Source organism: Oncorhynchus nerka, linkage group LG25 (genome assembly GCF_034236695.1).
Source record: "Oncorhynchus nerka isolate Pitt River linkage group LG25, Oner_Uvic_2.0, whole genome shotgun sequence".
NCBI lineage: Eukaryota > Metazoa > Chordata > Actinopteri > Salmoniformes > Salmonidae > Oncorhynchus > Oncorhynchus nerka.
Window position 1 is genome coordinate 57267586 of NC_088420.1, and position 24899 is coordinate 57292484.

The 24899-nt window shown below is 43.4% G+C and overlaps 1 protein-coding gene and 1 pseudogene across 1 annotated transcript; one reads left to right on the top strand and one right to left on the bottom strand.

Moving 5' to 3' along the window:
- The first annotated feature begins 1937 nt into the window (after nt 1-1937).
- On the top strand, nt 1938-10182 carry LOC115108944 (netrin-4-like; annotated as a pseudogene).
- Nucleotides 10183-10546: 364 nt separating this feature from the next.
- LOC115109722 (methionine aminopeptidase 2-like) lies at nt 10547-23135 on the bottom strand. Its single transcript, XM_065009898.1, has 12 exons — nt 22993-23135; nt 22255-22525; nt 21384-21503; nt 20919-20981; nt 18845-18950; nt 18155-18316; nt 16967-17148; nt 15980-16074; nt 15529-15625; nt 15185-15288; nt 13200-13315; nt 10547-11488 (listed from the first exon to the last, which is right to left on the bottom strand). Exons 1-12 carry the CDS (start codon nt 23032-23034, stop codon nt 11236-11238), a joined length of 1611 nt encoding a protein of 536 aa, XP_064865970.1. The 5' UTR covers nt 23035-23135; the 3' UTR covers nt 10547-11235.
- Between the last annotated feature and the right edge of the window lie 1764 nt (nt 23136-24899).

The following is a 24899-nucleotide window of genomic DNA, read 5'->3' on the forward strand; positions in this document are numbered from 1 at the left end:
CTCTTTCTGCGTTCCCTCTTTTGGCTGGTAAGTAAAAACGTTATAAAGTATCTGTCCCTCCCTCATCATTCCGGTTGGATTCAGACTGTGCTTGCAAACTTCAGCGTGTCTATAATATAATGAAAGCATTGAGGATGATTTTAGTGATTGATTTTCGCCTAGAGTATGTTGCTTTGAAATGTTTGTTGGCTGTCTAATGCATTATATCTAGAAAAGTATTTAATGTCTGTCCTGCTGATTTATATTTTCAAAATTATATTTGGTAACCAGGTAATCAAATCTGTGAAAATGCATTTTAGTTGGAGAATATGGATTTTATGTTTAATGCCAATCCATTCTAAACCGATAGTTCTATTTCTGTCAATTAACCCCCCCCCCCCTATTCAATTCAATTCAAAGGGCTTTATTGGCATGGAAACATATGTTTACATTGCCAAAGCAAGTGAAATAGATCCTTAAAAAACGAACATAATCTCTCTCTCTCGCTCTCCAGCTCCTTCTAGAAGTGGAGAGCCAGCAGTGGAGAGCCAGCCAGCAGTGGAGAGACAGCAGTGGAGAGCCAGCAGTGGAGAGCCAGCAGTGGAGAGCCAGCCAGCAGTGGAGAGCCATCCAGCAATGGAGAGCCAGCAGTGGAGAGCCAGTTGTGGAGAGCCATCCAGCAATGGAGAGCCAGCCAGCAGTGGAGAGGCAGCCAGCAGTGGAGAGTCAGCAGTGGAGAGCCAGCTGTGGAGAGCCAGCCAGCAGTGGAGAGCCAGCAGTGGAGAGCCAGCCAGCAGTGGAGAGCCAGCAGTGGAGAGCCAGCAGTGGAGAGCCAGCAGTGGAGAGCCAGCCAGCAGTGGAGAGCCAGCAGTGGAGAGCCAGCCAGCAGTGGAGAGCCAGCCAGCAGTGGAGAGCCAGCAGTGGAGAGCCAGCAGTGGAGAGCCAGCCAGCAGTGGAGAGCCAGCAGTGGAGAGCCAGCAGTGGAGAGCCAGCCAGCAGTGGAGAGCCATCCAGCAATGGAGAGCCAGCAGTGGAGAGCCAGCTGTGGAGAGCCAGCCAGCAGTGGAGAGCCAGCAGTGGAGAGCCAGCAGTGGAGAGCCAGCAGTGGAGAGCCAGCAGTGGAGAGCCATCCAGCAATGGAGAGCCAGCCAGCAGTGGAGAGGCAGCCAGCAGTGGAGAGTCAGCAGTGGAGAGCCAGCTGTGGAGAGCCAGCCAGCAGTGGAGAGCCAGCAGTGGAGAGCCAGCCAGCAGTGGAGAGCCAGCAGTGGAGAGCCAGCAGTGGAGAGCCAGCTGTGGAGAGCCAGCCAGCAGTGGAGAGCCAGCAGTGGAGGGCCAGCCAGCAGTGGAGAGCCAGCAGTGGAGAGCCAGCAGTGGATAGCCAGCAGTGGAGAGCTAGCCAGCAGTGGAGAGCCATCCAGCAATGGAGAGCCAGCAGTGGAGAGCCAGCTGTGGAGAGCCAGCCAGCAGTGGAGAGCCAGCAGTGGAGAGCCAGCAGTGGAGAGCCAGCAGTGGAGAGCCAGCAGTGGAGAGCCATCCAGCAATGGAGAGCCAGCCAGCAGTGGAGAGGCAGCCAGCAGTGGAGAGTCAGCAGTGGAGAGCCATCCAGCAATGGAGAGCCAGCCAGCAGTGGAGAGGCAGCCAGCAGTGGAGAGTCAGCAGTGGAGAGCCAGCTGTGGAGAGCCAGCCAGCAGTGGAGAGCCAGCAGTGGAGAGCCAGCAGTGGAGAGCCATCCAGCAATGGAGAGCCAGCCAGCAGTGGAGAGGCAGCCAGCAGTGGAGAGCCAGCAGTGGAGAGCCAGCTGTGGAGAGCCAGCAGTGGAGAGCCAGCAGTGGAGAGCCATCCAGCAATGGAGAGCCAGCCAGCAGTGGAGAGGCAGCCAGCAGTGGAGAGCCAGCAGTGGAGAGCCAGCCAGCAGTGGAGAGCCAGCAGTGGAGAGCCAGCCAGCAGTGGAGAGCCAGCAGTGGAGAGCCAGCAGTGGAGAGCCAGCAGTGGAGAGCCATCCAGCAATGGAGAGCCAGCCAGCAGTGGAGAGCCAGCAGTGGAGAGCCATCCAGCAATGGAGAGCCAGCCAGCAGTGGAGAGGCAGCCAGCAGTGGAGAGCCAGCAGTGGAGAGCCAGCTGTGGAGAGCCAGAGGCGCTGTGCTGGCAGGGCCTGTAACCCTCGCATGGGGGACCTAGCCTTGGGTTCGAGGACTACTCACCCAGTCTGTGTGTGGATCCAACTCCACAGAGTCCTACTGCTCCTACCAACAGACTTCTAGTTCTCCCCACAAGGAGTCTTCCTGCCCAGCAGTACCCAAATGCAGCAAGTGCAACGCTGCCCTCCCCCACCAGGCCCACCTAGCCACTGCCATGACCGACTCGTCCTTTGAATACCCAGATACATGGTGGCAGTCTGCAGAGAGGGTGGAGACCGAGACCCTCCAACTAGATCTGGAGACAGAGTTCTACTTCACCCACCTGATCCTGGTGTTCTGTTCCCCCCGCCTCTCTGCCATGCTGCTGGAACGTTCCCAGGACCACGGACAGACCTGGAAGACCCTCAGGCACCATCGAGGACCACTTTGGAAATAAGTGTTTTAATTCATACTTTGATGTGTTATGCTCTGGGAATCAAAATACACCTATTTTCTTTTAACCCAGGTACTTTGCCAGGGACTGTGAGGGCACCTTTGGTCTGGCCGAGGATGGGGGAGAGTGTGGCAGCCTGTACCTCCAAGTACTCAGAAGCGTTCCCCTGTGAACACTGTTTTCTGTCTCCCTCTTTTACTCCTGTGGCAGATCCACAGGGGGTGTGTGTGTATCTGTCTGTAACAGTAATCCAGTAATACATATGTAATACACTGCTCCCTCCCTCCCTTGTGGCAGATCCACAGGGGGTGTGTGTGTATCTGTCTGTAACAGTAATCCAGTAATACATATGTAATACACTGCTCCCTCCCTCCCTTGTGGCAGATCCACAGGGGGTGTGTGTGTATCTGTCTGTAACAGTAATCCAGTAATACATATGTAATACACTGCTCCCTCCCTCCCTTGTGGCAGATCCACAGGGGGTGTGTGTATCTGTCTGTAACAGTAATCCAGTAATACATATGTAATACACTGCTCCCTCCCTCCCTTGTGGCAGATCCACGGGAGGTGTGTGTGTATCTGTCTGTAACAGTAATCCAGTAATACATATGTAATACACTGCTCCCTCCCTCCCTTGTGGCAGATCCACAGGGGGTGTGTGTGTATCTGTCTGTAACAGTAATCCAGTAATACATATGTAATACACTGCTCCCTCCCTCCCTTGTGGCAGATCCACAGGGGGTGTGTGTGTATCTGTCTGTAACAGTAATCCAGTAATACATATGTAATACACTGCTCCCTCCCTCCCTTGTGGCAGATCCACAGGGGTGTGTGTGTATCTGTCTGTAACAGTAATCCAGTAATACATATGTAATACACTGCTCCCTCCCTCCCTTGTGGCAGATCCACAGGGGGTGTGTGTGTATCTGTCTGTAACAGTAATCCAGTAATACATATGTAATACACTGCTCCCTCCCTCCCTTGTGGCAGATCCACAGGGTGTGTGTGTGTATCTGTCTGTAACAGTAATCCAGTAATACATATGTAATACACTGCTCCCTCCCTCCCTTGTGGCAGATCCACAGGGGTGTGTGTGTATCTGTCTGTAACAGTAATCCAGTAATACATATGTAATACACTGCTCCCTCCCTCCCTTGTGGCAGATCCACAGGGGGGTGTGTGTGTATCTGTCTGTAACAGTAATCCAGTAATACATATGTAATACACTGCTCCCTCCCTCCCTTGTGGCAGATCCACAGGGGGTGTGTGTGTATCTGTCTGTAACAGTAATCCAGTAATACATATGTAATACACTGCTCCCTCCCTCCCTTGTGGCAGATCCACAGGGGGTGTGTGTGTATCTGTCTGTAACAGTAATCCAGTAATACATATGTAATACACTGCTCCCTCCCTCCCTTGTGGCAGATCCACAGGGGGTGTGTGTGTATCTGTCTGTAACAGTAATCCAGTAATACATATGTAATACACTGCTCCCTCCCTCCCTTGTGGCAGATCCACAGGGGGTGTGTGTGTATCTGTCTGTAAAGTAATCCAGTAATACATATGTAATACACTGCTCCCTCCCTCCCTTGTGGCAGATCCACAGGGGGTGTGTGTGTATCTGTCTGTAACAGTAATCCAGTAATACATATGTAATACACTGCTCCCTCCCTCCCTTGTGGCAGATCCACAGGGGGTGTGTGTGTATCTGTCTGTAACAGTAATCCAGTAATACATATGTAATACACTGCTCCCTCCCTCCCTTGTGGCAGATCCACAGGGGGTGTGTGTGTATCTGTCTGTAACAGTAATCCAGTAATACATATGTAATACACTGCTCCCTCCCTCCCTTGTGGCAGGTCCACAGGGGGTGTGTGTGTATCTGTCTGTAACAGTAATCCAGTAATACATATGTAATACACTGCTCCCTCCCTCCCTTGTGGCAGGTCCACAGGGGGTGTGTGTGTATCTGTCTGTAACAGTAATCCAGTAATACATATGTAATACACTGCTCCCTCCCTCCCTTGTGGCAGGTCCACGGGAGGTGTGTGTGCAGACACAAAACAGCCGGCGACCACTGTGAGCGCTGTGCTCCCCTCTACAACGAACAGCCTTGGCAAGATGCCAACGGTAATCATAGGAGCACCGCATGAATGCAAGAGTGAGTCTTACAGAGTCAGGAAGGTTAACAGGCAAAACCACGTACATTATACAATATACACAGCCACAGCCAGACATATTCACTAGTAAATGTATGATTCAATAGGTACAGTACATTTTATTTTTGTTATTCAGGATGCCATTGATTTATCGATGCAAATATTAGTGAAACCTATGATCTGTACCTTTGAGAAAACAGATTGAACCGAATCACACTGGATTAGAACGCTGTCAAACATCTTGTTATTTTTCCTGTGCGGATCAACATATTTTCACGCCGATCATTGTCGCAGTGTGAATAAGGTCTATAGGAAAACAGAAATGTGTTTACTCTTTCTTTTTGGAGTGTAAGTGTGCAGACATGCAGACAGCTGTCACTTTGACCAGGGTGTGTGGCTGGCATCAGGATGGCGTAGTGGGTGTGTGTGTGACTCCTGCCGCCACAATACAGAGGGCAGGCAGTGCCAGATCTGTAAGAGAGGGTTCTACAGACACCCTCACAGACCCAGCTCTGCTCCCGACTACTGCACATGCAAGAGAACATACAGTGCATTTGGAAGGTATTCAGACCCCTTGACTTTTTCCGCATTTTGTTACGTTACAGCCTTATTCTGAAATTGATTCAATCGTTTTCCCCCCTCATCAATCTACACACATTACCCGATAATGTGGGTTACTGTGTGTAGATAGATTTTTTTTATTGCAAATTTATTAAAAATTAAACACTGAAATATGACAGTTACATAAGTATTCAGACCCTTTACCCAGTACTTTGTTGAAGCATATTTGGCAGCGATTATAGCCTCAAGTCTTCTTGGGTATGACACTAGTTTGGCACACCTGTATTTGGGGAGTTTCTACCATTCTTCTCTGCATATCCTCTTAACCTCTGTCAGGTTGGATGGTGAGTGTCGCAGCACAGGGAGAATGATTTACTGAATACTTATGTAAATAAGATATTTCTGTTTTTTATTTTTAATAAATGTGCAAACATTTCTAAAAGCCTTTTTTCGCCTTGTCATTATGGGGTATTGTGTGTAGATTGAGGAAAAACATTTATTGAATCTATTTTTGAATAAGGCTGTAACGTAACAAAATGTGGAAAAAAGGGAAGGGGTCTGAATATTTTCCAAAAGCACTGTACTTCTGCCTGCATCTCTCTGTCCCTGTTATATCTTCTTTGTTACTATGTTGTAACCCAGCTCTGTCCATGTAAGAGTACACACTTATCCCTCTCTGTCCCTGTTATATTTGCTTTGTTACTATGTTGTAAGCCAGCTCTGTCCATGTAAGAGTACACACTTATCCCTCTCTGTCCCTGTTATATCTGCTTTGGTACTATGTTGTAACCCAGCTCTGTCCATGTAAGAGTACACACTTATCCCTCTCTGTCCCTGTTATATCTGCTTTGTTACAATGTTGTAACCCAGCTCTGTCCATGTAAGAGTACACACTTATCCCTCTCTGTCCCTGTTATATCTGCTTTGTTACTATGTTGTAACCCAGCTCTGTCCATGTAAGAGTACACACTTATCCCTCTCTGTCCCTGTTATATCTTCTTTGTTACTATGTTGTAACCCAGCTCTGTCCATGTAAGAGTACACACTTATCCCTCTCTGTCCCTGTTATATCTTCTTTGTTACAATGTTGTAACCCAGCTCTGTCCATGTAAGAGTACACACTTATCCCTCTCTGTCCCTGTTATATCTTCTTTGTTACTATGTTGTAACCCAGCTCTGTCCATGTAAGAGTACACACTTATCCCTCTCTGTCCCTGTTATATCTTCTTTGTTACTATGTTGTAACCCAGCTCTGTCCATGTAAGAGTACACACTTATCCCTCTCTGTCCCTGTTATATCTTCTTTGTTACTATGTTGTAACCCAGCTCTGTCCATGTAAGAGTACACACTTATCCCTCTCTGTCCCTGTTATATCTTCTTTGTTACTATGTTGTAACCCAGCTCTGTCCATGTAAGAGTACACACTTATCCCTCTGTCTGTCCCTGTTATGATTTGTTACTTGTTTTTTTTTTAACCCTAACCCTCAGCCTCTGACTCTTGCACAAGTAAGAGAGAAAGGGAATGATTTGTTTTATTTGTTATTACTTTGGCCTGACATGGGCAACTATCTCCATGGTGATGGTGTCCATTGTGGTGGTATCCACGTCTCCCTCCCTCTTATGTCTGACTTGTTACTATGTTGTTACTATTGCCTGGTATGGGTTGCCATGGTCAACATAACAGCAGTGATTGTCAATCGTGGTCTTGAGTAGGTTTTATTTGTGTGAAAGTTTTTTTTCTCCAGCTCAGCAATGAAACACCTGATTTAGCTCATCAAGGTGTTGAATATCAGTTGAATCAGGTGTGATGAAGTCACTAAGCCGTAACAAAAACATTCAGTAGTAGAAGGTTAGTTATGCCCATTGTCAGCTCTGACATTATGTTAAGATATATATGATCTTATCGAACCCATGGGTCATTACACACACACACACACACACGCGCGCGCGCGCGCGCGCGCGCACACACACACGCAAGCAAGCAGACACACATACACACACAGACATTAACATATTCTCTCTTTCTTCCCAGAAAAAAATGTGAGTGTAAGGAGATGACTATTGGCAAACCCAAACTCTTCTGTGCCAAGGAGTATGACTATGGTAGGTGGGATTAAGAAATATGCGCGTGGGAAAAGTTCCTGGGAAAAGCCTTCACAACTACATAATCTTAGCATTAGCCATGAATGATGTCATACATTGTCTCATGTGGCTCCACCTGGCATTGTACTCCTCTTTCTCTGAGAATTTACTGTAAAAAGATATTAAAATAATCTCAGACAATGCATATGTAAAGATAACACTGTAGATTAAACTTGAAATCTAATACATTGCATTTTTGAGGTTAGCCAACTACTATTTTATGGTTGGTGGTATGCATAACAACAACCCTAGGAGTTAGCTTTAGAGTACAAACAGATCTGGGACCAGTCTGTAGTGAATGATGCCAACAGAATTGAAAAGGAAATGCTAGTACACTGCATGTTTGAGGCAGTAGTAGATGGTGCCAGCAGAATTTAATAGGGATTGATACCAACAGTATGGGCAAGCGCTCACCTGGGTTGAGGGGGCAGATCGATTGATCTCTTCTCCATAGTGCTGATGGTGAGGATTGTGACGGCCCATGATCAGGGCTCCCATGCTGAGGTGGAGGTCAAGGTAAAGAAGGTCCTATACTACAGCAGCCAGGCGAGGATCCAGAGAGGTCACATCACACTTTTCCCAGAGTCCTGGACCAACCATGGGTGCATCTGCCCCCTCAACTCAGGTGAGCGCTTGCATTTTGCACAGGTAGTTGTTCAGGCAACTGGACCTTGACTGCTTCCTACCCAATCATTATTATCTCCGGATGCATGCCTGCCTTGTTTGGCCCCCGCAGGCTAGACTTATTTACATTAGATGACTCACCGCAACCTTAATCTGGTTCACCAGAGCATTCTATAATTTATATACAGTGGGGCAAAAAAGTATTTAGTCAGCAACCAATTGTGCAAGTTCTCCCACTTAAAAATATGTGAGAGGCCTGTAATGTTCATCATTGGTACATTTCAACTATGACAGACAAAATGAGAAGAAAAAAATCCAGAAAATCACATTGTAGGATTTTTAATGAATTTATTTGCAAATTATGGTGGAAAATAAAGCAACAATAAAGGAACAATTTTCACAGTTGCAGTTTTACAATAAAAAATTCTTTACAATAAAAAAAAATATGGTGACCCCCGAAAGCCAGAAGGAGATGTGTAAATTAGACGCGCATTCGGTCCTTACAGTATATAACTGTGGCATAGTCTATGCTGCAGCAAATGTAGGCATACCTGTCACAATAAAAAAAAGTTACCATGGTGAGATGATAAGTCTGCATGCATTGCTAACTGCACCCCATACTGAGATGGGCTGTCTGTCCCCAACATGAGCAATGATGATTGATCATGCAGAGAGCAGAGAGAAGGCTGTAGAGAAGGCATATTTAGACATGGCATAGAATTGAACATTTCCATGTCACATCATGTTGTTGATATAAATCATTTATTATAATTGACTGTTTTTTCAGTTATTTATCCTGGGGAAAGGAAGTGGTTTTCGAGTTGCCGCTATTCAACCATAGACTGGAACTCAGTAGGCCCAAACAGGTAGAAGAGAGAGAACAGAAGAGAGAATTTTTAAAAAACATTAAAGGAATAAATTGGCTAATCTCTTCAGTTCCCTGAGCTCTCCCTCTTGCCTGTGTGTGTGTGTGTGTGTGTGTGTGTGTGCTCCCCCAGTCCCCTGTCTGCCTGACAGAGGGAACACACATCCAGCGCTAAATCTGCCCTCTGGACTAGACTCTAGAGCGCCAAACTTACAAACACGCTCCCAGTTTAGAAATGAACTGACTCCACTCATGTCCTCTATCAACCGTTGTATCTGATTTAAATGGATCTTTGTCAGGTTCAATATCGAAATATGACATAACGTGGTGGTCTATCTCCATAAGGCCCACTTCTATTTCTTTCAGGGATGTAGTGGTAGATAACTGGTGGGTAAACACAGTGCCTAGAAATAGGGGTAAACCCTAATTCAATACATCTATTTTATTGGGTGCAATTGTGGTCAAATCTTATGGTTCACTGCAGAAGAAGGACTCTGGCAAAGTTGAGAGATGACCATGTACTCAGCATTTGAAAGGTGCACTGAGTTTACCCTCCAGCTCTCAACACCGATTCCACTCCATACCAGGTTGTTGTGGGAGACTTAAGTTCGCTTCCAGAAACTGACCCCCATGTGTTTCTCTCATTAGTAAACAACCCAACAACCCCTTATTAATCTCCAAATAAACAATGAGCTACTTAAAGTAAGGGATGAATTGACGTGACTGTGCGTCTGATCTAGATAGTATTAGATCTAGATAGATACAATGCATAGTATTTGACACAGACAACAGGCATAAGGAGTCCTGTGTTGCTGCCTCGAAGGAGTAAGCTAGGTCTGTAGCTGCTGGCCTGGTCTGACTGTAGAGACATGATGCATCCCTTTACAATGACATAATCAGTTAGACTATGTCCTTATACCAGACTATTAACGGGAGGGAGTTTTGCCATAAATGGGCTAGAATTTGCATGTGGTGGACAAAGTTGTGAAGGGATACATGAATGAATTCAGTGTCCCAATCATATCATCTGTATGTCTTGTATATAAAATGTGATGCCTTATACTGTAACTGTATGCATTGAGTGTCCCAATCATATCATCTGTATGTCTTGTATATAAAATGTGATGCCTTATACTGTAACTGTATGCATTGAGTGTCCCAATCATATCATCTGTATGTCTTGTATATAAAATGTGATGCCTTATACTGTAACTGTATGCATTGAGTGTCGTGCCCATGGCCTATGTCCTATATTTTTGTATTAAATGGACATAAATGGGTTGGAATTTGCATGCTGTTAATAGTGCACAGGTATCCCAATGGGATCCAATGGTTATGAATGCCATTATCATAGCATGAGTTTTCTCCACATACTTTCTTGCGTACTACTGGATATGCATTAAGTTTCATAGTGAGTAACAAGTCTGTCTTTTTGAAGCGCAATTGTGTAACGGGGAATTCTGTTAGTTCTCTCGCCTGTGAGCCCGAGTGGAGAGTACATGTAAGAATATCCTTTGGTACAAAATGAGAATACAATATTTCTATGACACAATGTGAACCATTTGAAACTCTTCTCTTCCACTGAATACAGTGGCTGTCTGATGGCGCAGTCAAATGTGAAGACCATAGAAACAAAGACCGATATAAGATTTGTAACAATACAATTTATTTATATAAAAAAAAAGGCCTCAAAATAAAAATACAGCAGATAAACAAAATATAGAAATATAAATACTTTCATAGCAGGTATATATATTTTCCACAGGTTCTTTCCAAGGCATTGAAGCTTTGCACTATTAAGTAATATATTGAGGTGTCCACCCAAAACAGAGGGAGCAATTTTGCATATTTCATTTTATTCTAAATAAGCAATATAGCAATCACGTAAGTATGATAAAGAACATGTCAAGATTATATTTCTTGCTTTTTATATGCCCTTATTTATTGGCTTGATCCTTTGAAATAATACATGTCATAAGTAAGCTACTTCCTTGACACCAGTCTCATGCTCTTGCTAAAACTCTTGAAGCTACTGAAGGTTTGGATTTAGGCAACTTAAAATTACGTCACAACAACGTTGAATAAATGTCTAGTGAGGATTCCTGTCTGTGTTTTACTGGGTTGTGTTCATTAGGCACCAAACGGAAGAAGAAGAAAAAACAACACAGAGGGACTAACTGGACTTGTCCAATAAGAAACACTCAATATCATTTTCTGTTGCAAAACATTTACAAAAGTTCTGTGCCCTAATGAACAGGACCCTGATTTATCTTCTCTCATTCTTTCTCTTCCCGTTCGTCCTGGTTTGAGGTCAGCCGGCCTACGGAAAATGCTCAGTAGTCATCCCCGCGGCTCACCACTTCCTTACAAGTGGGCCTGAGCAGGATGGTGTGTTCGTACTGAGCAGTGTAGGAGCCCTTTGTGTCGCAGAGCGGCGGGTACGGGTCTATGATACCCAGGTCACACAGGTTCTTCAGGGCCATCAAGTACTTGCTCTCTCCCTGCCGGTCCAACCACCGGCGGCAGAACGCCAATGTCCCGAAGTTCTCATTGATCACGTTTAGCAGATGCTTGGCCCTGGGAAGTCTTGACGCAGAACAGGGAGAGAGGAGAGGGAACACACAGGAAAGGCGTGACAGTAACCCTTCAGCAGCACTTGAAGTAGAATGAAAAAGGTGCCAGTACTCATTTTAATTTAGTTTAATAGTACTCATTTTAATTTAATATTCAAGCAGTAGAAAATGTGAGGCGTGCACCAATGCCCTTCGGTGATAAGTATGGTTTTTTAAATAACAGGTCAGTACAGTCCTAACACCCTGACTACATCGGCCACATTGTATGCGTGAGTGTTGCAAAAATGAATGTACACATACATGTTAGTCAATCATTTCATCTACACTACTCGCACATGTCAATGAGCTTATGCTATGACAAATGCTAAAATAGAACTTGGTTCTATTTGAGACCACCCTCAGAGGGGATGTTACAAGTCGGAAACATCTGGCTTTTAGGGATACAGTATCTTCAACCTAGCTTTCTTTATCCCTGAAAACTGGATGTGTACCCCGTTCAGGCAATCCTTATTTTGCCTGCTACGTTAAGGTTAATTTGAGACACCTGACACGCTGCAAGTCCTGCCTCTCCCATCTCCTCATTGGTTTTCACGAAGATACAACCTCACTTGTTTGCTTGAAAGACGGACGAGGAGATATTAATCAAAGACAACTTCAAAACTAACTAGGTTTCCTTTTTTAATTGATGGAATAATCTTTGGGAAATGAGAAACACACCATTTTTTGTATGATCCGGGTCAAAATTCTACAAAGAACCAGATAAAAAGGGGAACATGTGCATGATCAGGTAAAATAACAACCCAATGTTCATCTGCCAGGACAAACTGCTAGCAACAGCTGTCCACCTAAATGTCCATGGATGTTTCATGTGTGTTTCGACCTGTCCCCAAGTGAATACAGTTGGTTCACAGTTGGTTTTGGTATTTTAACCTGAGTGACAAGATCATGTCTGGTGGGGATAAACAAAATCAACACACGCTCAGGGCCCGGTGTAGTCATAGTGTAAGAATAATTCACAAATCTTGATCGCAATAATGAGTAGTTATTTGGGAAGCGAGATCATTTGTAAAAGCTGTCATTCTGCACAGTGTCAATGCCCTTGAGTGCCATGAGTGTCTCTGATGTCTTTAACAGAGGCAAGACCAAATTAAATCTACAGAGTATACAAAACATTAGGAACACCTTCCTAATATTGAGTTGCACCCCCCTTTTGCCCTCAAAACAGCCTCAATTCATCAGAGCATGAACTCTACAATGTGTTGAAAGCATTCCACACGGATGCTGGCCCATGTTGACTCCAATGCTTTCTACATTTGTGTCAAGTTGGCTGGATGTCCTTTGGGTGGTGGACCATTCTTGATACACATGGGAAACTGTAGAGTGCGAAAAACCCAACACTCAAACTGGTGCGCCTGGCACCTACTACCATAACCCATTCAAAGGTTTTGTCTTGACCATTCACCCTCTGAATGGCACGGATACACAATCCATGTCTCAAGGATTGTGTATACCCGTCTCATCCCTCATCTACACTGATTGAAGTGGATTTAACAGGTGACATCAATAAGGGATAGCTTTCACCTGGTCAGCCTATGCCTGTGTTCGTCATGTTTTGTACACTCAGTGTAGCATTCTACTTAGCATTGATGTTCCGTATCATCAATCAGCATTAAAATCAGGTGAAGCTCTCACACAGCGAGCACCGACCGAACCGAGCGACCAACCTTATTGGCACGTGTCCAACATTGAAGTTCTTCATGTAATGTGAGCACTCCATGTCATCGTGAACCGCTCCCCTTCCTGTGCTGCCAAATGTCTCGATTGCGTACACCTCACCTTCCTGTGGAGCATAAGGGTAGCAGAGGACACAGTAAACTCAGCAGATTAGAAACAACTGATTGACCGTAATCCATCTGCAATTTACATAAGACCAAAGTTCTTCAAACTGAAAGCCACTACTGGCAATTGGGAACAGCCACAAGGAAACAGGGAGAGATGCCATTGATAACCTTCTGCTAACGAATGTAGATATTTAGAGATTACATTTATTTATTTTTTTACAAGAATCAACATCATAGATGAGCAAACATTTTTCTCAATGTCATTACAGTTACTCCATCATCTCTTAAAGTGTTCTCACACCATAATCTGGGTGTGATCTATTGAAGAGGTCTTTATCACACACACACTACTCCCTCCTTCCCCGCTCACACACACAGAGCTCATCAGCTCTCTATCAGGTCTTTGTGGTTGTTCAAGGCCCTGTGGTATTAGCTGATAACATTGCGACACCCTCCCTCCCTCTCTGTCTGCTCAGATAATCACTCAAAATGAGAGCAGCCCCGTGGCACGCCCCGCTGACACCAATACACTCCACATAGAGAGACAAGCACACACCACCATGTAAGCAAGCACACCACACACACACACACACCCTCACACAAAGAGGGTAATGGCCCTAACGCACCAACACTCACTCCGGCTAAAAATATAACCCTCAAACATGCCACATCAGCAACTCATTGCCTCTCTCCCTGGCTTCGTTGGAAACATCAGCAAAACGCACCACTCAGCAGCTTGCCAATTAAAAAGGTTCAATCCTGTCCAAACTGAGTTAAGCATTGCAGCTGTCTTGGCGGGGGTGGGTGGGGTGGGGGTGGGGGGGGTCCACTAGCCTAGATTTGTGACCTTAGGCTAGTGAACCTCAACCACACCCAACATTTCCATCCTCAATCTACTCAGATCCAGTAGCCTCGTCACAGATCTGTTTGTGCTGTCCTGCCAACAATGACCACAGGAATACTAGACAGCACACACAGGTCTGGGAGAGGGATGTGAATCCGAGCTCATCTCGACACTGTGTTGTAACTCTACATAGTCTAGAGATGTTATTTCAATAACACTTAATCAAGGGTTTTAATTATATGCCACGTTTTTTAAAGATAGACATTCTGAACTGATCAAACTTGCAAGAGAGGGCCTCCCGGGTGGCGGGGTGGTTGAGGGCGCTGTACTGCAGCGCAAGCTGTGCCATCTGTCGTAACCGGCTGCGACCGGGAGGTCCATTGGGCGACGCACAATTGGCCTAGCGTCGTCCGGGTTAGGGAGGGCTTGGTCGGTAGGGATGCCCTTGTCTCGTCGCACACCAGCGACTCCTGTGGCGGGCCGGGCGCAGTGCGCGCTAACCAAGGTTGCCAGGTGCACGGTGTTTCCTACAACGCATTGGTGCGGCTGGCTTCCGGGTTGGATGCGCGCTGTGTTAAGAAGCAGTGCGGATTGGTTGGGTTGTGTATCGGAGGACGCATGACTTTCAACCTTCGTCTCTCCCGAGCCCGTACGGGAGTTGTAGCGATGAGACAAGATAGTAGCTACTAAAAAATTGGACACCACGAAATTGGGGAGAAAAAGGGGTAAAAGAAAATAAAAAAATTGCAAGAGAGGAGATGTGTACCTTGAGTTTGTTGTTGCAAACATGGCAGGGAAAAAATAAGAAGTTTTACTAAATTGTACCCGAAGTAACATCTCAAAAAACCTTCTGTTCAAATGAAGAACATCCAGTCCCTATTTAACATCCAGTCCCTATTACATTTGGTGGCAGTAGTGAAATTTGAACCCACGCCTCTGAAAAGACTGGAGCCTGTTTGATTAAATTGTACTGAAGTATCTGAAAAACCTTCCGTACAAATGAGCATAAGAGGATTAAGGTTACCTCCATCCTGGTAGCTTCTCCTCCCTTGACGATGGGAACAGTCTTGCCTGCGTGTATCCTGTACTGTCCGATGGAGTGGCCATTGAGGTTCCTGATTGGCTTTACTACATAGGGAAAAAAAATTATATAGATTTTTTTTTTTAAAGCAATAATTTACATGTATTAATATACCTGCAGTATTTATATAGTTGTAATATTTATATATCTTTATATATAAATATATCTTTATATATCTGTCATTGTAATTTCCCAAATCAAACCAGCAAACATAAAAAGAGGCAAACAGTTTCCTATATAAACAAACCAACAAACAGAGAGACAGACAAACAGAAGGAGCCTGATACCTTGGTATGTTTTCCCATCTATCTCCACCTCATAAGACTCCATGACCTCCTGGATGGTTTCACCCACGTCACATAGACGCACATCTATCCCTGCACACTGGGAAAAGGCTTCAAACTTAAACGAGCTCTCTCCACAGGGATCACAAATGGACAAGAGTTGACGCGTACACAAGCATTCATCAACCATCTCTACAGAGCTTATTATCAGACGAGTGATGAGTGAGAGTTACATCGCACATCCTCTTATGTTAGCTAGTATCCAAGATATGGTCATTTAGCAGAAGCTTTTATCCATGCGGCGTACAGACATGTCGACCTTAACGGTGACAGAATACAGTATATTCAGTATTTGTGGCCCATGTGGGAATCAAACCCTCATAGTGTTGCCAGCATCATGCTCTAGCCCACTGAGCCATTGGAACCAAAGTCATGGATGAATGGGCTGAGTTACCTTGATGCCTGTGTTGGTAGCATCTCTCACAGCCTCCAGTAGTCTGTCATACTTTGGGTTGAAGGTCACGGTAAAGGCACAGTCAATGATTCGACCTAAAACACCAATAACATGAACATAAAGGACATGAGGAGGTAGTGCTTACATTTACATTTACATTTATATATATTTATATACATAGTGCTTGTTTCAGCTGGTATTCTGATATTCAAGGAGTGTAATTACTAGCTAATTATCATGCAACTACAGTACCATTTTACAATTTTATACTTAAACAAGTGTATCAGGTAAGGCAAGACTGACAGTAAAAGAGGGATCCTCAATCCTGCTTTTGGAGAGACTGCAGTACTCCAGGTTTATGTACCAGCTCAGCAGTGGAACGAACACCCGATTCAGCTAATCAAGGTGTTGAAGATCAGTTGATTAGTTGAATCAGATGTGATGGGATTCAATTGCTGGAACAAAAACCTGCAGTATTGCGGATGTACTATTATTGCTTCAAAATGCAAGTGCAACCAGATACATACATTAGGCCGGGTATCTGTAAAGCACTTTGTGACAACTGCAGATGCAATTTTACCTCAACTAACCGGTGCCCCCGCACATGGACTCTGTACCGTTACCCCCTGTATATAGCCTTGCTTGTTGTTTTACTGCTGCAAATTTAATTATTTGTCACTTTAATTTTCTATTTTCAACTTTTTACACATATTTATTTTTTATTTTTAGTATGCTTGGTTAAGGGCTCATAAGTAAGCATTTCACCGAAATGTTGTATTTGGCACATGTGAAAAATAACATTTGATTTGAAACAAGCTTTCTAAAAACATTTTATTGAGAGATTGACAGAACTCAGTGCCAGTGCTGACCATTTATGTGTGTGACCAAGTTTATTTCTATAAATAAATGTGATTGATTGATTGATTGAAGTAACACAAAACAAAACTACAGACTGAACAGAAACTGAGTGTCAGCATGTTAACTGACCGTTGATGTGCGTGCCAAAGTCTATCTTGCAGACGTCGTCATACTGCAGTACTGTGGGGTCTCCAGCGTTGGGTGTGTAGTGGGCAGCAACGTGGTTGATGGAGCAGCCAGTGGGGAATGCCAGGCCAGCCTTCAGACCATTCTCCTTGATTAGCCTCCTACTACAACCCTCCAACCGCTCACTGTTGACACAAGAGGTCAGGTTTAACATTCAGGATATGTTCACTTCAGCAACATACAGGTGACTGCCACAACAAAGGAAACACCTAACATTAAAGTGTTAGGCCACCACGAGCCAGAACAACTTCAAAGCACTTTGCCATATATTCTACAAGTGTCGACACCACTGTTCCACGAGCAATTCCACCATTTGGTGTTTTGGTGACGGTGGTGGAACATTGTCTCAGGCACCGCTCCAGAATCTCTCATAAGTGTTCAATTGGGTTACGATCTGGTGACTGAGACGGCCACGGCATATGGTTTACATTGTTTTCACGCTCATCAAATCATAAAGTGACCACTAGTGCCCTGTGGATGGAAGAATTGTTATCCTATGGGGGCATAGCCATGGTAGGCAAAATAATGACCTGCCCTACATTTTTATACATGACCCTAAGCATGAAGGAACGTTAATTGCTTAATTAGCTCAGGAACCACACCTGTGTGGAATCACCTGCTTTCAATGTCATTTGTATCCCTCATTTCCTCAAGTGTTTCCATTATTTTGTATTTTTTTAGGTTAACCGTACAATTGAATAAAGTCTCACTTATAGAGCAGTCCGCCAACCGCTCACTGACAGACAGGGACCACGGTAGACATGGACAGGTGTCACATTCAGGATATTTTCACTTCAGCAACACAGGTTAACCATGCAGGTTAATGAAGTCTCACTCAATGATCTTCAATGTTGCCCCTGTAGCGCTCCAGAACCAGCTCAGCAGTGAAACACCTGATTTAGCTAATCAAGGTGTTAAATATCCGTTGATGAACGAAATCAGGTGTTTCACTGCTGATCTAGGACAAAAAAAAACTACAGTTACGGCGACTCTCCAGGTGCAGGACCGAGAGTTACTCAAGAATCTCAAATGCATCAATAAACAATATGACTGAAGTGAACAACAGGCAAGTAGTATAACATGGCAGTTTGTAAAGTACCAAGGCCTATATGATTTGTGAATGAACCTCACCAGATGTCAATCATGGTCATCCCAGGTTTGATCCAGGTATTGACGTAGTTCCGGACCTGTCTGTGGGCCTCGGCAGCCTGACGGAAGTCATTCCACATCTCCTCGTTAGCCTTGTCTAGGACCCTCTTCTCCTCGTGGGTGGTCCTCCACGCTGCACTGCGCCTGGTGGTGAGGAACACACACTCCATGTGCATTTTCGTATGTGTGTGTGTGTGTGTGTGCGCACACGCCGGTGTCACATGGAGTCACACGGAGACATACACACACACACAGACATGTATGAACAGTCACAAATGCACACACACACACACTTTCTGTACACACACCCCACAGACAGCACATTCTTTATCATCTCATTATGCAAATGTTTTCTAATGGGATTATGATGTCAAACAAAACGTTCAGGAAATGATGCAGCATACACTGCAGTTTATAATGCAGGTATAGATTAACATACCGGTAGTGTGTGTACATTTTAATGCAGTGTATGCAGCTATAGATGAGTTTGTGTCTAATTCGTTATTATATTTAACCTTGATCAAACCAAGTGGATAAAGACAGAATTGAAGCACATCCAATATTTTTATTAGATATCAGAGTATGAAGTATGATGGACTGTAAACCACAGAGGCCTCGATAGGATCTATGACCACCGCACTGCATAAAGCCAATGCACTTGGTAGAGGTGACATACCCGTCTTTAGATGGGGATATTCACACTCCTCTCCTTTTGGGAAGTCTCCACTGGGATACAGCTCACAAATAGGGATGGAGGGAGGGTCAGTCTGTCCCTTCACTGTGGCCCAGATAGGAGAGGGAAGGAGGGAAAGGAAGGAGGGAGGGGAGGACGAGAAGAGAGGACAGGGGAAGAGTAGTAGAGAGAGGTTAGCCTCTGCAGATGTCCAACCCATTGTTGCTATTAGCAACACATGGTAACATATTATCACAGCACATGCTACAGCAGGGTTCCCCAATAAGTGGCCCGCAGGTGATTCTTTGCCTCCCCCCCAAGTTTTCTGAGCAAAAGAATAAATAAAAATAATAATTTTTAATCACCAGAAAATGAGCTCAAAGTGATTTTAATTTCAGGGAATCTGTTCGCCAATATGTCAACGCATAAATAGAGAGGCATACAGTTAAAGTCGGAAGTTTACATACACCTTAGCCAAATACATTTAAACTCAGCTTTTCACAATTCCTGATATTTAATAAAAGTAAGAATTCCCCGTCTTAGGTCAGTTGGGATCACCACTTTATTTAAAGAATGTGAAATGTCAGAATAATAGTGGAGAGAATGATTTATTTAAGCTTTTATCACATTCCCAGTGGGTCAGAAATTTACATACACTCAATTATTATTTGCTTCACGGTTGGGATGGTGTTCTTCGGCTTGCAAGCCTCCCCCTTTTTCCTCCAAACATAACGATGGTCATTATGGCCAAACAGTTCTATTTTTGTTTCATCAGACCAGAGGACATTTCTCCAAAAAGTACAATCTTTGTCCCCATGTGCAGTTGCAAACCAAATTCTGGCTTTTTTATGGCGGTTTTGGAGCAGTGGCTTCTTCCTTTGCTGAGCAGCCTTTCAGGTTATGTCGATATAGGACTCGTTTTACTGTGGCTATAGATACTTTTGTACCTGTTTCCTTCAGCATCTTCCCAAGGTCCTTTGCTGTTGTTCTGGGATTGATTTGCACTTTTCATACCAAAGTACGTTCATCTCTAGGAGACAGAATGCATCTCCTTCCTGAGCGGTATGACGGCTGCGTGGTCCCATGGTGTTTATACTTGCGTACTATTGTTTGTACTGATGAACGTGGTACCTTCAGGCGTTTGGAAATTGCTCCCTAGGATGAACCAGACTTGTGGAGGTCTACAATTTTTTTCTGAGGTCTTGGCTGATTTCTTTTGATTTTCCCATGATGTCAAGCAAAGAGGCACTGAGTTTGAAGGTAGGCCTTGAAATACATCCACAGGTACTCCTCCAATTGACTCAAATGATGTCAATTAGCCTATCAGAAGCTTCTAAAGCCATGACATAATTTTCTGGAATTTTCCAAGCTGTTTAGAGGCACAGTCAACTTAGTGTATGTAAACTTCTGACCCACTGGAATTGTGATACAGTGAATTATAAGTGAAATAATCTGTCTGTAAACAATTGTTAGAAAAATTACTTGTGTCATGCACAAAGTAGATGTCCTACCCGACTTGCCAAAACTGTAGTTTGTTAACAAAAAATTTGTGGAGTGGTTGAAAAACAAAGTTTTAATGACTCCAACCTAAGTGTATGTAAACGTCTGACTTCAACTGTATCTGATCGTATCCCAATGTAATGCAGGATTGAAATGATTCTGTTTATGTCAAATATTATGTCTGTTTGGGATTCTTGAGGCCAATTTGCAATGTACAAATGATTTAGAACTATGTTCCGGCCCCCTGGCCATCAGCTGAAGGAAAAATCATCCTACGGCTGAATGTAATTAGGGATCCCTGTTATACAAGGAGTATGACAGTACATGCTTACAAGGTAAGCTACCTAACGTATAATGTCATGTGTATAACATTACAGGTGTACAAACAGTGTTCTAGAGGCAATCTCTTCTCAAGAAACAAACCTCCTCAGGTCAAACAAATGCCAATATGTTTTTTTATATGCCATCTGTGAGCCATCAAAGGTCATCTGTGTATCCACTGATGTAACAGAAGGAACTCAAACCACGCAGCGGAGGACAAAATGCCAACATCAATGGCGAGAACAAACTCACCTCCTTTCTTCTTCTTCTTCTTCTTTTTCTTTTTCCCTGCTGAGTTCTCAACATCTTCTCCATCTGTTGAAAACACATTGCTTATTCTCTTAGCAAACATGACGTGTTCAGTCACAATTCACAGTGCCTGCAGTTAACTGTTTACACTTAAGAAGTTACGTTAATGCACCACCACAGCAGATGCAAACTCATGTCACGTCAAATTCTGAGTTTGTAGGATTAAAGGAGCAAATCGGGACTTCAAGATCCGTATGAGAATGATAACGACAATGATGATGGTGATAATGACGTTAAAGAGGACTTGAGACGTGGTTCAGTCACAATACCCAGTGCAGTTCTTGCAGTTGATGTAGTTTGTTAATGCACCACACTAAATGACACCAAGCCCGTGTCACATGTTGAGTTTGAGTATGAGAATGATGATAGTGAATGATGATGATGAAGTTGAAGTCAAAGAGTCGTTACCATCCACTCCATTGTCCTCCTTCTCTTTGTCCTCCAGCAGAGCTTGCTGCTCCAACTGTTTCGTCACATCACCAACACCTCCTCCGGTATCTCCATCCCCCTCAGCCTCATTTGTCCCTGCTGCAAAGTCATACACACATACACACATACACACATGTGCGCACACACACACACACTCAGTGAGTAAATTGTTCATGGTTCTGAGTCATTTTGAGAAAGTGCATAGACTGTGATCAGAACTTGGCAGGAGCCATGCATAATTTCAATCTATACCTTAGGAATCAATATCCCAAGGGCATATGTAGGTACCTTGCAGGATTATGCCATGCCATTTAGCCCTTCTGAAACGGGACTTCTCTTAGTCTATAGAGAAATAGTTCAACATGCTCCAGAACATAAGATCAAGTCCACATGTGTTTTTACAAGATAAGATAGCCTTTGCTTGTCACATAGTTTTGTCAGCAATTAATGTAATGCTAGAGCATGCTTTATTTTTTTAGCCCTAGTGGAGCTCTTTTATAAGGCAAGGCAAGTGCTGAAAAGTCCTGGAATATCATGGTCATGCACAGACAATTGATCTGGTATCTGCCTATTACTGTTGAAAGCAACATCCTTCAATATTCGAATTGGACAACACTCCATCAAACCAATAGAAGAAGAGACATGTCAAGCCTCGAGAGAGGCATTGCCCAGTTTCCAGATGTGCATCTGCCAGTTTGCCCTCATAACGGGACAGGGACCAGGTTTTCCCTCACAGGTACGGGACAACTGTGACTTTACTGCTTTTTTTTACGCTATGGCACAAATGGGAGCCCTCAATAATTGGCTATTTTCAAAACCGCATTTATCCACAATGTCATGCGTCTTTTACCTGGAGCAGCAGTCTTATTCTTTTTCTTTTTTCTTCTCTTTTTCTTCCCTGATTCCGAGGGCTCCTCGTACTCTTTCTCCTCGTTCTCGCCGGCGTCCCCATTGAGAACTTCGGGCGCCTCCAGTTCAGACTGCATTGTCTCGAGCTCCGCCATGATCAGCGGCAGGAATGAAGTGACGCATGAACTGCTGGGAGCCTCCAGTGGACATATTCTGAAACAGTCATCAGCTGCAGCCTGTGGTTGGCTGTGCTCAGGGGAGAGCCTGCCTGCCTGCCTGCCCCGGTAGAGGCAGCTGAGCCATTAATGATTCAGACTTCCCAAACCGCATTTATATACTAGCCTACACTCTTTTCTTGTCACTAAGATAGGACGTGTTTAGTTTTCTCTTTTGAGGTCAAGAAGTAGGCACTTAGTGCAACTTCTTGACCTCAAAAGAGAAAACTAAACAAGTCCGATCTTAATGACAAGAAATGAGTGAAGGCTAGTGCATAGATGTTGTTTGGAGAGTCTGAGTTTGCGATTCTATACTAACTTTGTTGACCCATTTCAAGATATAGTATGAAATGGAATATGATGTATTATCAAAGTCAAATAGATGATCAAATGTACATACACATTATCACTATGACACTAGTCGTTCAAATGAGTAACAAATAAATAATAAAGAGAGCCCTTGATCTAAACTGTATTAAAATGACATAAAATGACAAAGTCTATAAAATGTTATCATCACTCACTAGCCTACAGTTGACATGAGATGTCCTCGATGAATGGCCCATAAGGGATGCAGGCCAGAATCAAATCACCACTTTCTTTCTTGAACAATTATCATCCAAATATGTGCTAGCGCGTCCATCTCAAGTTGCTGGGCTCTCTCTGTGCACTGGGGGACGGGGACCACTTTGTTTCGCATAACTTGTGTTTGCAAGTTATCACGTGCTCGAGCCACATTCTACTTTTAGAAGAGGAGTGATCCGATGGTTTGTATTGTCGATGTTATTTTTTCAGATTGTTTACAGGATTCTTATCATTTCTGGTGCGTGAACACGTTTATAGACCGCCCTGTGCAGTGTATCCAAGCAACAAGTTTCCGCAAAATCAAACTAAAAGGATGAAGGATACATTTACACTAATAGCTAGATGAAAAGGGAGGTTTGTCCAATGTTATTCTGACGGACACCTGCACTCGCTTCTCTTCTTCTACTTGAGTTCAAATGTGTGTATTTGGCACCAGATCTAGACAATATGTTGAGTTTGTAATTGAGTGGAATTATTAATAATGACAGATTGAAGACCCCGACCACTGTATTTCTTTGACCAGGTGAGGTAACCAATGGACATTATTATTGTTCTATAATTCGGCAATATAGAGGAAACATGGGATAATTAGGCTTATCATAACTTTACACCTCTCTTGCGAACAGGACACGGATGCAGGAGGCCTTGAGAATGCACATGAATGGACCATTCCTTTGATTTGGCAAATGAACAGTGGTGTAAAGTAGTTCAGTAAAATTACTTTAAAGTACTACTTAATAACCATTTACTGCAGAGGGGTAAATCAGGGTGTTCCTTGGTAAGTCTTAAACAAATCTAGTGTGAAACAAAAGTATACACCTCACACACATGGTTATGGGTATAAGTCACCTTTACCATGTCAGATAAAGAGTTGAAATGTATTCAATTTTGAGTTTGCATTCCAATATTACACTTTATATACATCATAGAAGACTGAAATATAGCAAAACCGTTTGGCATAGAAACACTGGATTTTTGGCAGGTTTTTGAAATAATGTTTATTAATTATGAAATAATAAAAATATGAATAACATTCCACCCATGAGGTAATTTGACTGTAGAAAATGGCTACATATGTTATCTGTACTTTACTTTATTTAGTATTTCTATTTGGGACAACTTTTACTTTTATTCCACTACATTCCTAATGAAAATAATGTACTTTCTACTCCATAACATTTTCCCTGACACCTAAAAGTACTTGTTGCATTTTGCCCCTTACAAAAAAAGATTGCAGTTTTGAAACTGCAGATAAAGTGCAGTACCTGCAGTCGACTTTGATATTTTGGATGCAGTAATTACAGAATAACTACAGTGTACTGCAGTTGAAAAAAAGGTGTTATTTTGTTTGTAAATTATGTCTGAGTTTTTGAGTGTGCCCCTGGCTATCTGTAAATAAAATAAAAACAGAAAATCCTGCTGTCTCGTTTGCTTAAAATAAGGAATTTGAAATTATTTATACTTTTTATTTTACTTTTGATACTTAAGAATATTTTAGCCATTACATTTACTGTTGATACTTAAGTATATTTAAAACCAAATACTTTTAGAATTTTACTCAAGTAGTATTAAGCTAATGGATTACTTTAAATTTTACTTGAGTCATTTTCTATTTACTTTTAACCAAGTATGAAAATTGGGTAAGCCTACTTTTTCCACCACTGCAAATGCTGGTGCACTTTTGGCAACAAACAAAGTAGGTCTTTATTGGTAACGCATTTAGGGCATTAAGTCTGTGTTTTTTGTTGTTGTTGCTTAGTGGTTAATAATACTGTTGTTATTTTTTTGCATTTCTATATTTTCTATTATTTTAATTTATTGATAGCCTTTGCAAGCACAGTGTGTT

Bases quoted from the DNA above. Each gene is read 5' to 3' on its own strand.
- LOC115109722 (XM_065009898.1), bottom strand. From the start codon at position 23,034: ATGGGCCATTCATCGAGGACATCTCATGTCAACTGTAGGCTA. The intron at 13,316-15,184 runs GTAACCTTAATC...TATGCTCCACAG, and splicing joins GAGAAGCTACCAGGATGGAG to GAAGGTGAGGTGTACGCAAT. The intron at 11,489-13,199 runs GTTGGTCGCTCG...TTCTGCGTCAAG, and splicing joins GTTGGACACGTGCCAATAAG to ACTTCCCAGGGCCAAGCATC.